The sequence below is a fragment of the Podarcis melisellensis genome (assembly GCF_964234715.1).
Source record: "Podarcis melisellensis genome assembly, chromosome: 14".
Classification (NCBI taxonomy): domain Eukaryota; kingdom Metazoa; phylum Chordata; class Lepidosauria; order Squamata; family Lacertidae; genus Podarcis; species Podarcis melisellensis.
In genome coordinates, this window is record NC_138546.1 from 52536039 (window position 1) to 52549079 (window position 13041).

The following is a 13041-nucleotide window of genomic DNA, read 5'->3' on the forward strand; positions in this document are numbered from 1 at the left end:
AGTTTACTGTACTAGCCAAAACTATCACACCTGCTATCACACCTCAACTATCACACCTGCCTAGTGTCACTTTCCTCCTGCTTCCTTCCTTGTGTCTTCCACTGGGTCCTCTAAACCCCTCCCCTCTCTCCTCCTCCCCAATTATCTCATCTGGTCTCTTTGATTAAACTGCAGGGGGGAGGGGCGCCTCCAAAACAGGTGCCAAGTGTCACAGTCAAATGCTCTTAACAATGCAGGCACATCCGGTTCCTTGCAGTTGGTGTGTGGTCTGGGGAGTCCAGGGCCCCAGCTGTGGGAGTCCAGGGCCCCAGCTGAGTCCAGGGCCCCAGAGAAGGGAGGAAAGGAGGGGCTGCTTTGACACAATTGCACATCATAAATCTTGATTGAGAAAAGGCATCACAACCAAGTCCTGTGGAAGTGAGCCCCAGTGCTTCAATGGGGGGGGGGGCAATTTCGTTTTGCCTACACCACTCATAAGGCAAGGTGAGGTGACCGCCTCAGGCAGCAGGATCCACAGGGGCAGCAAATCTCCTCATTTTTCAGCAGGCAAATGAAGGGAACTGTCAGCAGAAGAAGTCTTGGCCCCCATGACCAGATCACTGGGTTTCTTTTCCATGAATTGGGAAAGGAGACCTCTCCACACAGAAACCAATTTGAGAAAGGAGGGAAAGGAGAGCTAGCACATGTGTGAGAGAGACAGCGCACACATGTGGGAATCTGTGCATGTGTGAAAGTGTGCATGACAGCATGCATGTGAGTTTGCACATGTGAGAGTGTATGTGTGCATTTGTGTGTGGCTGGGTGTGTGTGTGTGTGTGTGTGTGTGTGTGAGAGAGAGAGAGAGAGAGAGAGAGAGAGAGAGAGAGAGAGAATATTAATGTGTGTGTTGGGTCAACTCACTTTGCATGTGCAGCCCTAGACCACTTTCCTCCACAAAAATTCAGCTTGGGGTTGGGGGTGAATGATTGTCCATCCCTATTCTAAGCTGCTTGGTGCCAACTCTGACATGAACCTGCCCAATTATTAAGATCCCCCCCCAACTTGAGGAGAAGTGGATAGAAACCAAAGGGATCTCCTTTCCAAAGGTAGCTCAGTTGTGCAGTTCTCCCCCCACTCCCAAATCTTCACTCCATATCCTTCTAAATGACTTTTAGGTACCAGTTCAAAATGTTGTGTTCACGCAAGTTTTTAATGGAGTTGAGTATTGTTTCAGCATTCTTCTTACTGAGTCCGGTACATTTTAACACTTTCTGCAGTATATATTTTGTTTGCACCTTTGCTGTTCTGTTCTTACCATTGATCTGTTTTGGGGGGAGGAGGGGGCATGCACTTTAAAATTTGTTGCAAGCTACCTTGAAAACTAAGATGAAGCAGCAGGATATAAATAAATGCTGGGGAAAAATAATTAAAAATATAAAAACCACATCCCAATGGAATGCTTTCCTAGAAATGGAATGCATTTGGGGGCAGGGGCAAGCTGATATCTTTCTCCCACTCCACTTTCCTTTCATATCCTCTCAAGAATGGCAACTTGTGGCACCCAAAGCCAACTGCCAGTCCCTTGGGAATGCACAAAGGGAAGGTCACAGGGAGGGGGAGGCAGAGAGAAGGAGAAACAGAGTTTTCAGGAGTAGAAGAGGACAACAGAAGAAGACAGCAGGGCATGGGAAAGGGGCAGAGTCCAGGAAGCACAGCTAGGATATCAAAAGCTCTGAAGAATTCAGAGAAGGATAAATTGCTGGGAGAATTTTGACTAAGGGACCTGGAAGTTATTTATTTATTTATTTATTGTGATGCAGGTGGTGGAATTCATTTTCCATTGGAATTTTTTTCCAGTTTCATGAGTTCTTTAGTAACTATGAATGGATGTCAATTGCAAATACACGTAGCTTGGCTTCAAAAAATTTAGCTTCATTAACAATAATACAAGTAAATATATGCACACTAAATTAGATCTCTCTTTAGGGTGTCAGAAAAATGTCCTGATGCAACCCCCCCCCCACTCCAATAAAAACCACCCTAATTTGCATAGTGTAATTGCACTGGAACTTATCCTAATTTGCATAGAAAAGTTTTTTGGGGAAAATGTCTGGGAATTTTCCAGTGCAATTTTTTTTGGAGAAACCCCAAAACCCAATTAACAACATAACACAACACTCTTTCCCAGGTGGTTCTCTGCCTCATGTTGGTCGGTTGGGGCCTCTGTAGCCGGCCCTCCAAAGAGGGTCTGAAGGTTTGGGGAATTCAGTGTTTCAGGTAGGCTGATGCCAAGCCATTTAGGGCCTTAAAGGTTAAAGGCAGCACTTGGAGCTGAGCCTGGGAACCGAAGGAAGCCACTTCATCCAACAGAGCCCAGGCCTCATGAGGACCAACCACCCTCTGCTAGTCACTTGCCTTGAATCCCTGCTCTGGAGCAATATGCCATTAGTTTACAAGGCAAAAAAGCAAGACATGATTTAATTTGCTAGAAGCAGCCAAGATGCTAACAAGAAAATCCAGGAAACATATTACTGCATTTCTGTATTTGACTAGTTAGTGTTTGGGCTTTGGAGGATATACTGAAATTGACATAAGTAATAACAACTTTCAGAAGCTAAGAAATATGTGGCAGTTTAAATCTAGGGCATGTACCTGTTCACTTTTCCAGGATGGAGTAATAATATATGTACATATGTAATATATGTACAATGCAAGTGAAACAAAGCACATTGGTCAGGGTCTGGTCAATGCTTAGATAGCAGACACTAGCAAATAACAGACTTCCTAGTTCAGGGGTCTGCAAACTAAGGGCTGCGGGCTGGATCCGGCCCAATTGCCTTCAGGATCCGGCCCACAGACTGTCTGTGGATCATCGGCGTGGGGATTCTGTTCATTCAGGCTGCACCATTTTCCCCCTGCACCATTCCATTCCCCCGCACACACCGTGGCGGTGCCTCCTCCCCCCCTCCTCCTGGTTTCTCTGCACCCTGCCTAGAGGAGGAAGGGGGCTGAGTGCCATTTTAAGCAGCCCCTCTCTGGAGCCAGCTCTTTCACGCCGCTCATCCTCCCTCTGCCGCTGCCGCCCTGCTGCTCCTGTGGGCCAAGCGGACGAGCTCCCTCTGCCTACCCACGAGAAGCAGCGGTGGTGGCAGTGGCAGCCCCTGGGAAGGTAAGCACAGCAGCTGGGGCTGGGGAGGAGGACTACTTGCCCCCCTCACCTCTTCTTCCAGCCCCCCCCCGGTCCCGCTTCTCCAGCCCACCACAAGGTCTGAGGGACAGTGGCCTATGGCTAAAAAAAATTGCCGACCCCTGTCCTAGTCCATGCCACCAAGACTAGATGGCTGTCTCCTCAGGGCAGCGACCTGCCCTCTTCTACTCTGCAAAGTACTGTCTGAGCCTTATGATCAGAAGCAGGGACCTTCCTATCTGGCGCATCCTTAGTCAAGAACTTATCAATGGGGACAGGGTGCCAACGTGAATGAAATTTTGGGAGGCCCAGGTAGGCCCCCCACACCACCACTTGAATGGCAAAGCCCACCAACTTTGGGGGTGTCTGGCGCCCTCAAAATTTTTTGGAGGGGGGGGTTGAAGAGACCTCGGCCCCTAGGAGAAAATCTGCTCTTTTTCTGGATAACATCTGAAAGACATTCCCCATTTGGAAAGTGTTTTCTGACTGCTGCTTTTATTTTATTTTTTTGTGGGGGGTGGGCAGTTACTGCTGCTCTATGCTTTTTTAAAATATTACATGATTTTACACTGCTGTTGTACATTGCTGGTTTTTAAGATGCTTTGGGAAATTCGCTTGAAAAACATGGAAGACATTCTTTAAGAAACCTAAACAAGGCCACCTGCAATCGGATGGAGTAATAGCAACAATGTCTGCCGCCTTCAGTTCTATCCAAGACAGGCTATAGAAACGCAAGATTAAAAAAACTCCCACAGACCATTTTATTTAAATAAAAGGGTTACACTTATTAGTATAGTATCTTTTTCTCTGCCAGGACGGACAACGTTCACTTTTTCTGCTACAAGTTCGGAGTGTGAAAACTTTAACGGAGAAGAGACGCTCCCGAGCGGGGTTTGTGTCTCCCGGCCTTCGCGGGGGTCGCGGACCCCTTTCTGGGGCGCCTCCCGAAGGAATGAGCAACATCCACCTCGCAGGACTCCAGCGCAGCCGCAGCCGGCGGGATGTGCGGGCCGGATCCTTCCCGGGGGAGAAAGCGGAAAGGGCCAGAAGCAGAAAACGGCGAAGGGCGAGGCGGAAGCGAGAAGTCCCTGCGAGCGGGGCGGCGGGGAGAGAAGCCCCGAGGGAGCCGCGCGGAGCCCCGGGCAGAGGCGCAGGCGCGCTCTCGGGAAGAAGGGAGCCCAGCTTCCCGGCAGAAAGCGGCCGCGGATCCTGCGCGCTTGCCGGCCTTTCCCCTCCGCGGCACTTCCGCTCCCTGTCGCGCTTCTCTTTCGGGCCTCACAGCTTTTATAAAAGGGGTGGGGAATCTAGTCCCCCCCCGAAAAAAGAAAACACCACGCACACAAACACGGGCGGGGGGGGGGGAGGATTAGAAGAGAAAACCAGTTAATGAATGAGGCGTCAATTAATGGGGGAGAAGCCCTTGAGGCGGCTGGATCCACCCCCGCTAGACAACTGCGGGGGGAGAACTAGCCTTCCCGCTCCTCAAAAGGCACCCCGAGACCAAGAGCGAGCGTGTCCTTGCAGCCCCCTCCCAAAGAAGCGAATGTCCTGGCTTGGCATCAACTCCTCCTCTTTTATCGGAGGATCCTAGCGGGAGGGGAGGGGGCGCCCCGTGGCCCAGCCAGGCTCCTTCTCCGACTAGGCCGCATCGCAGCCCCCCCCCCGCAGCGGTTCCGATCTCCATGGAAACCTCCCCGGGGCCCCACTTCTGCCCCTCCCCTTGAGGTGGGGGGTGGCGGGACTTGGAGGGACGCAGCTCCCCCCGCCCACCAAGAACGGATTTCACCCCCGAGAAGAAGAGGGGAGGGGCAGCAGGGAGCACAGACCTTGGCCCTGGGTCCCCCTCCGTCGGGAGACGGGGGGGGGGCGCTGCTTCGCTTCCAGGAATGAGACGACCCCAAAACAGATGGGTACCCAGCATTACTCTAGGCAAATAAATACTATTCATGCATCTCCTTCCTCTTTCCCCTCGCGATCCGCGTTGTTGCGAAGCCGCTTTAAAGAGCGCAGCCAAGAGGCCCGAGAGGCTCCCATCGCAGCCCGACCTGGGAAGGAGCCGAGAGGCGCCTCTCCGGAGAAACCCCGCCATCCCGCCCGCCCCGCCCTCCTCCCTGGCTGGCCGCGGTCCCCCCAAGCTCGGGGGCCCGGAGAGCTCCTACCTGCTCCTCCTCGGGGCTCAGCTCCGCCGCCATCCTGCCCTCGCGGCGCTCCCAGGCCTCGACGCCGGCCAGAGAGCAGGAGATCGTGCAAGTTTTCCACAGCTACCACCCCACAAACATTTCCCAAAGCAGCTCGTCTCCTTTTTCCTCCTCCTCCCACGTTTTTCCGGGGGTCGCTCAGCTCGGGTCGCTCCCAAAGTTGGAGGATCGCATTCTTCGCCGTCGTTGTTGTCTTCCCTCCCTTTTATGATGCGCTTTTGTAGATATATAGATATACTGTATGCAAGTATTTTTTGAAAAGGGCGGTGGGAGCACGGAGGGGAGCGCCCGATTATTAGTATTCGGTGGGTGGGTGTTTTTTGCGCCCCTCTCTCCTTTTCACTGTAACAGGGACGGCGACAACGACAACTTCGACAAAAAAAGTTCCATTAAAAAGAAAGGTCCTGGAAAACAAAAAAACCTCTCCCTTGATAAAATAAGAATGCCAAGTCTGATTCAGCCGCGGTGAATGTCTTCGGGCATTAAACACGCCTACATATGGATCGGAAGGCAAAGGGGCTTAACGAGAAGGGAAGAAGGCGCAGAAAATGGCAAAACTTCCCAGCCCCCAAAGCTTGAAATCCTCTCCAGATTGTGCCGAGATATTCACCCCGCAAAGATCCCTCCTCCTGCTGCTTTCTGGGAGAAAAAGGAGGGAGGGAGGGAGGAGGAGGAGGAAGAGAGAATCAGTAGGAAGCAACTTCCTTTATATATACTGTGTCAGAGGAGGAAGCTTTCACCCCCCGCACCCGTCCTGTGGCCTGGAGGGGGGGTCGTGGGGCCTCCTCCCTCCCTCTCCTTTCTGCAGTGCCTCTTCCTCAAAAGCAGCAGGCAGAGCAAAGGGAGGGAGGGAGGAAGTAAGCCCAGCTGACCCGCCCCCCCCCGTCGCAGACCAATCCTGCTTCCTTTGCTGTTTCCTTTCGCTGCCAAGCCTCCCTCCCCCTCTCTGCTTGCTCCATTCAGAAATTGAATCTCATTCACAAACAGCAGCAGCGGCAACAGCAAGCCGAGGAGGAGCCGGGATGGAGGGCTCCCAAGGGGGCGGGGGGGGGAGAGAGAGAGAGCCCTAAAAGGCATCGGCAGCAGACAGACAAGAAACGAATACCTACGCAGCAACCTGCCCTGGCAGCTTCTAAAAATCAAGGTGGCAACTCCATGCACAAAGGAGAAAATCCCATTGAAGCCAATAGAAACCTGCTTTTGAGTCAATGTGCTGTAAGAGGTGTGAATCCTACACTGGCTTTGCCTCTTTAGATAAGCTTTTCCTATGAGGTCCTGATCTAAACTTCCCAGCGCCCATGAGAATGCTCTGGCATTGGGAAGGTATCTCCCGGTGGCCCCTTTGTAACTAGACCCAGCTACAAATCCAAGACAGGTTCAAGGTGTTGCTATTAGTAAACGAAGCTCTACCAGATTGCCTTAGCCAATAGATGCCCTCTGGACCACTTCAGTCTGTGGAACTGACCCACGTTACAGGTGCCACATAATACCCCTTCCACATTTGTAAACAACCTACCTTTCAGTGTGGCTGCACCTACACTTGGGGACTCCCTGCCTATCAGGTGAGCATCTTCACTGCATTTTTTCCAGCACCTGCTAAAAACATATTTGTTTAAGTAGCCCTAACTAGACATGTAGAATGTCAATGTTTTTAGTTTGTTGCTGATTTTCTTTTCTTTTTTAATGTTTCCAAGAGTAATTTTAACTGTTTTTACTGATAATTTTATTGTTTTATTCTTTGTAAACCACTTTGAGGGTTTTTTTGGCTTTTCTTTTACAATCAAGTGGTGCAAAAAAATCACTTGAAATAAATAATGTGAGCATCACATGAATAGCATAAGCGGGACCAGATCCTGAGCTCCCTCTGCATCCTGGGCCATTTTGACACATGGGTGGTAGCACCAAACAACGTGACAGGGCTTGAGCTGTGTCTGCAGAGGAAGACCATCTGCATTACCTGCTTGAAATCATTCTAATTATGCCTTGAAGGCTCCCTGTATCTGGCATCAAACATGGCAAAAGAGGGTGGTGTTTGCCCTAAACAGCCTGGCAAGCAAGCAGGGGGGACAGTGTTGTATAGTGGTTTGAGTGCTGGACTAGGACCTGGGAGAGATGAACCTCACCGGGTGACCTTTGGCCAGTCACTGCCTCCGAGCTTAAGCTATCTCACATGGTTGCTAAGGGGGTTAAATGAGGAAGGAGAGAACCATGTACTCCTTGGAGGAAAAGGTGATATGTGTTATAAAATGAATGAAAAGAACGCCTCTGAGGCCTGGCACGCCTAATTAGCCGTGAGGGCTGAAGGTTCCCCACCTCCGTAGTACAAGAGACAGAAGCTGCCATAGACCATGTCAGACTGTTTGTCCATCAAGCCCAGCACTGCCCACTCTGACAGGCAGCAGCTCTCTCTGGTCTCAGGGGTCTTTCCCAGCAGGCAGCACACAGTTGAAGCATGGAACTCCCTGCCACAGCACAACCTAGATGGCTTTAAAAGAGGATTAGACAAATTCATGGAGTTGGAGAGGGCTGTCGATGGCTCGTAGCCACGATGACTATGTTCTGCTTCTGCCGTTGGGGCAGCAATGCCAGTTGCTGGAAATCATGGGGGAGGTGAGAAGCTCTTGTGCTCGAATCCTGCTTGCTGGTTTCCCACAGGCTTCTGCTCATCCTGTGAGAACAGGATGCTGGGCTAGAGGGGCCACTGCCTTGATCTAGAAGGCTCTTCTGTTATGAAACCCCTAAGCTGAAGGCACACAGTTTTCCATCAGGCCTGCAGCCTGTTCCCTAGAAGGAAGCCTTGCTACGATGTTACGCTGCCTGGCTTTAACTACACGTGTTGCAAATACAGAGCTTGAACAATTCACCAAACGTGCAACATGCCTCCCTTGCAGCATCACGGAGAATTATGGGGTCCGACCACAGCCATTAACTCAATAATGTGCTGAAGTCACCCATCCCAGCAGCGCAGGAGGAGTGTCTGGCTGAAGAAAAGGATCTTGGGGGGTTTTAGCAGATCACCAGCTTAACGTAAACTAACAGTGTGATGCAGCAGCAAAAAAGGCTAATGCACTTGTAGGATGAATCAACAGAGGTGTAGTGTTCAGATCAAGGGAAGTCATAGCCCCACTCTATTCTGCCTCACAGACCCCACCTGGAGTATTAACAGACCAACTGACCATACATTTGCTAATATATCTTTGCATTCAAAGGCTAGACATTTTTATTTTTAAAAAACACTGGATGCTGAGGTCCTGAGGAAGCTGGATCCTGCAAGGCAGATTCTGCAATCATAGTCATGCCTCATGTTATGTTTGCTTCATGTTACTTTTTTCCGGTTGTGTCCTGCGGCGACCCGGAAGTACCGGAAAGGGTTACTTCTGGTTTTGCCGCTCATGCATGCGCATAAGCGCCAAATCGCGATACGGCACTTCAGGTTGCGGGCTTTACATGTTGTGAATGGGCCTCTGGAATGGATCCCATTCACAACCAGAGGTACCACTGTATTCTGATCCCACCCACTTTAGTCTACAGGCAAAAGCATGCATTTAGTACTTGCTTATCACAGAGACATTGACTCTCACATGTACTCTTCACATCCAATAGTTTCCTTTTTGCTGCATGGACAGCTCTGTGTTCTCTCCACACATGTTGACTGATTTGGACCAATTAATTAATAACCCTGTTCTTTCTCAATATTTTTTCCAAAAGTGCTTCTATTACCTGCAATTTTCCCAATGGATTTTCAATTGTTAGCAAGGTGTCATCTGCAAATAACCTTCTTTTCTCTTTTTCTTTATTGCTTATTCCTTTTATATTTCCATCTTCTCTAATTACATTGGCCAGAGTTTTAATGACCAATACAAATAAAATTGGGGGAAGGGGGCATTTTTGTCTTGTACCTTGGGCTAGTGTTATTTGTTATGTTATACCATCGTTCACTAAGTTATATGCCTTGTTCCTCAAGTATAATTGATTTACTAATCCTTTAAATCGTTCTCCAAATCATAAACTTTCTATAATCATTTTTTAATGCCAGCCATTCTACTCAGTCAAAAGCCTTAAAGATATCCAATGCCACTATACTAGTTTTCATTTTATTTCTTCTTATTATATGTATTTTATTCAACACTCTTCCTATTAAACTAGACATCTGTTTTCCTACTAGAAAGGCTCATTGGTTTTTATTTATATATTTATCCATGAAATTAGTCATCCTTTTCCCCTACTGATCAGAGAACGGAATGAGTTCACCAACAGAAGCCTCTGAACAGGACAGCTCCACATATTGCTCCACAGCTTTAATTCTTTTAAACAAGCCCTGCTGCTAGCAATTAGGATTTACATCTCAGGCCTCAGCTAAATAACTTGCGACGCCTGGAGAATTATTATGGAAGTGGACATCCTTCTACCCAAAGTACTGTCAAAACAGAGCTGCTCCCATGTTAAGTTTCTTTTGCTCTCCTCCTGAACATGGAAAAGCAGCCACCCCAGGCTACCTATCAATTCTCCATCTTGCTCGCAGAGTCCCTCAGAGCCGAGGGAAAGCCTTCTGCTTTTGGTGTGGACAAGTGTTCCAGTTCATAGCGGCCGTCCTGGGGGGCTGTGCTGACACTGGAAGAATCCTCCTTGGCGGCCTGCTGTAGGCTCCTCTTACGCTCCACGATCTGCTGCAGCTGGAGTCCCGCGTAGTCTGGCTTGGCCGTCAGTGGGCAGAGGGGGACAGGTATGCCCAGGATGTCTGGCACCATGTACGGACGGAGCCAGCCCACTAATGGGGTGCTACCAGGGTTGTAATGAGTTTCCTTGTGATAGAAGAGGAGTCCGTCCACCTAGGAAAGAGAACAGAGAGAAACCAGGTAGGCAGCAGCCTTGGATCTATACAGGCCATGGCCTTACCTGAGGCCTTACCTGAGCCCGGTCTTGGCTGGGATATAAATAAAATTTATTATTATTATTATTATTATTATTATTATTATTATTATTACTACTACAGGATGGTCCAGGGGTAACCTGCCTTTTGAAAAATGGGAGAAAGTGCTGTGGGCATCCCACCTCACCTCCTGTTCTATTGGTTAGAAGGAAATGCTTCTTTCAAGCTTAAATCCAACAGGAGAAGAGGGGACTCTATGGGTATGCCTTTGGTGACAATTGGGATATTCTGTGGATTCAAAGCACACCCCTTTTGCTGTGGGAATCAGCTATAGCCTCTTTTAAAATAATGGCAATTTTCTTCTTTTAAAAAAAGCCTACACCTTTTTAAAATTTCCACCTTTATTTTATGGAAGTAAATCACACAAACCAACAGAATAAAAATGTCAGAAGTACATAAAAACAGGGCAGTATAGCTAGGAGAGACTGCCTATTAGGTTAGTAAAGAACTTAAGACCCTCAGGAAAGGCCAAATTTCACAGTGTACTCTGGAGAGGGAGTTCTGTGAGTCTGTCTTTCCTGTATATAAGATAAAATCCCACCAAACGGCACAGAATTTTTCAGGGTCCTCCAAGCCCCTGGCAATATATACTGTATTTTACTAACTGCAGTTCCAATTCTACAGAGGCCAACTTACTGTGCGGCACCGTTGGAAGGACAAGGTGTGATGATAGGCACCTTGCAGACTTTGATACCTTGAGCTCCTTGGATGGGAAACGATAACAGAATCTGAATCAAGTCCTACTGAACTCAGTGGGACTTGCCTGTGAGTAGGCATGAATAGAGCTGCACCGGTTAAACTGAAATCCAATGTGCATTTACCTGGAAGTCTGTCCCACTGAGCAAATATGTTAAAGGTTGTGCTTGTGGAGCAGAAAACATTCTTTCAAGCCAGGGGTGGGCAACCTGTGTCCTCCCAGATGCTGCTGCGCTACAGCCCCCGTTTTCCCAGAGTATTGGCTGGGGGCTGATGGGAGTCAGATGTCCAGCAGGAGCTGGAGGACCCCAGGTTCCCTCCCGCCATCCTAAACTGAAAACTGCTTTGAGCATGTAAGTGTTACCAAATAAATAATATGAAAAATGAGGCGCATTGATAGGGTAGCCAAGTAAAAAGAAGATGTGGTGGTGGTGGTGGGGAGAATCCCCTCTTCTCTACAACTATTACAGCTGCAGAAGCCCTGTCTTTTTCTTTTAATCACCAGGCCACTGTAAGGTGCAATACAGATTTATAACTCTCTTGTGTATGCCATCACATGAGTGGCTTTTCATCAACTAGCCAAAAGTCTCTCTGTAAAAAGCTCCACCCCCACCCCCACACTTGGGTTATTTTTTAAATAGATACATGATTGGGTTTTGTATTTGCAAATCTAACAGCTTAAGGAGAAGATATCTGGATATCTAGTGCTGCTTAGTAATTAAAGCTGCCTGCATAATCCTGCTGGCATGTCCATCTGGCAAGGTCCCCATTGGTTGGGGTGTAATGAGAAAACAAAAAAATTTGCCTCCTTACTTACTTACTTCACCAAACCTTTATTAGACATTACAAATATAGGCCATCATCAAACATCCATATTTAAAAAATATACAAATAAACAGCCATGTAAAATATGTAATAACAAGGGTTTTCATTGGAGTTTCTTCCCACTAAATAGTGCTATTCACCACTCTGAGATACTATTGACAAAAAACTTAGCCACCTTTGCAGTTACTTCCGGGTTAATGTCAGACAGATTGAATCTGATATTTTCATCATGCCGTGATGTTAGACTACCCAAAAAGGGGGATAGCACATGTTTGCGTAGCTGATTGTACAATGGACAGTAGAAAAGAATATGTTTTACAGCATCTAGCACATTCAAAGAACATCCACAATGTCTATTATTTCTGGGGATGTTTGAATATCTGCCCTTGACAAAAGCTGAGGGGAAAACGTTCAGTTGGGCTAACATAAAGGCCCTGTGTTGGACTGGAATTATTAATTGTGAAATGTAAGTGACCCCGTTATCTGTTGTATTTAAACCATAGAACTTGGGGGAGCAAATTTTATTTACAGCTGACTTGATGTTTCGTTTTTCAATGACCCTTAATCTGGATTGACTGTTGTGATATATTGCTCATTTGAATTATACATGAGTTCCAAGTCAGTGCCAATAGATCTGATTTTGTTATGTAAGAGTTAGAACCATTTGGATTTATAAAAGTCCTCAAGTCAGAGAGCAGACTCGAGGGTTGGCAATGGAAATGGCAATGCAACCAGTGTTTTCCAGTGCTAGCCCACACCCAATATTCCATTGTGTGTATACCTAGTTCTGCACACATCATCTCATACTTGATTGAACTTGGGAGCCCCAGGATACGTCTCAAGAAACTTGAGTGTATCTTATCTAAATCACTATTATATGCTTGTATCCATATTGGGATCCCAAAAAAGTATCTGGGACGACACTTTAGTTTGAAAAATCTGATTATCAGCTGGTATAAATTGGTTACCTTTCTGAAAACAAAAGCGAGCTACTGTTGAGGAGGTAAACTTTGCCTGTTTCATAGCACTTACGTGATGGCTTGACCAATCTGAGTTGCTCTGGAATAAAATTCTGAGATATCTTTGAATCTTTACTTTACTTGGATTTCTTGTCCTCTAATTTTCCATTTCTCTAATTTCCAGGAATTAGAGAAGATCAGAAATTTTGTCTTCTCATAATTTATTGAAAATGTATTGCTTTAGGAAACCAGGGAAAGTAAAAGATG

At 47.6% G+C, this 13041-nt stretch overlaps 2 protein-coding genes across 3 annotated transcripts in view; both read right to left on the reverse strand.

Moving 5' to 3' along the window:
• PTPN9 (protein tyrosine phosphatase non-receptor type 9) overlaps window positions 1-5464 on the reverse strand; it is a 67791-nt gene extending 62327 nt beyond the window's left edge. Inside the window, exon 1 of the mRNA XM_081887692.1 lies at window positions 5326-5464. Coding sequence (XP_081743818.1) covers window positions 5326-5358 — 33 coding nt within the window. The 5' untranslated portion in view covers window positions 5359-5464. The remainder of the gene's footprint in view (window positions 1-5325) is intronic.
• Window positions 5465-9374: 3910 nt separating this feature from the next.
• The window catches only part of SNUPN (snurportin 1), a 33948-nt gene continuing 30281 nt past the window's right edge, over window positions 9375-13041 (reverse strand). For both annotated transcript variants that reach the window (XM_081887765.1, XM_081887766.1), the window contains exon 8: window positions 9375-10193. In XM_081887765.1, coding sequence (XP_081743891.1) covers window positions 9864-10193 — 330 coding nt within the window. In that variant the 3' untranslated portion in view covers window positions 9375-9863. The remainder of the gene's footprint in view (window positions 10194-13041) is intronic.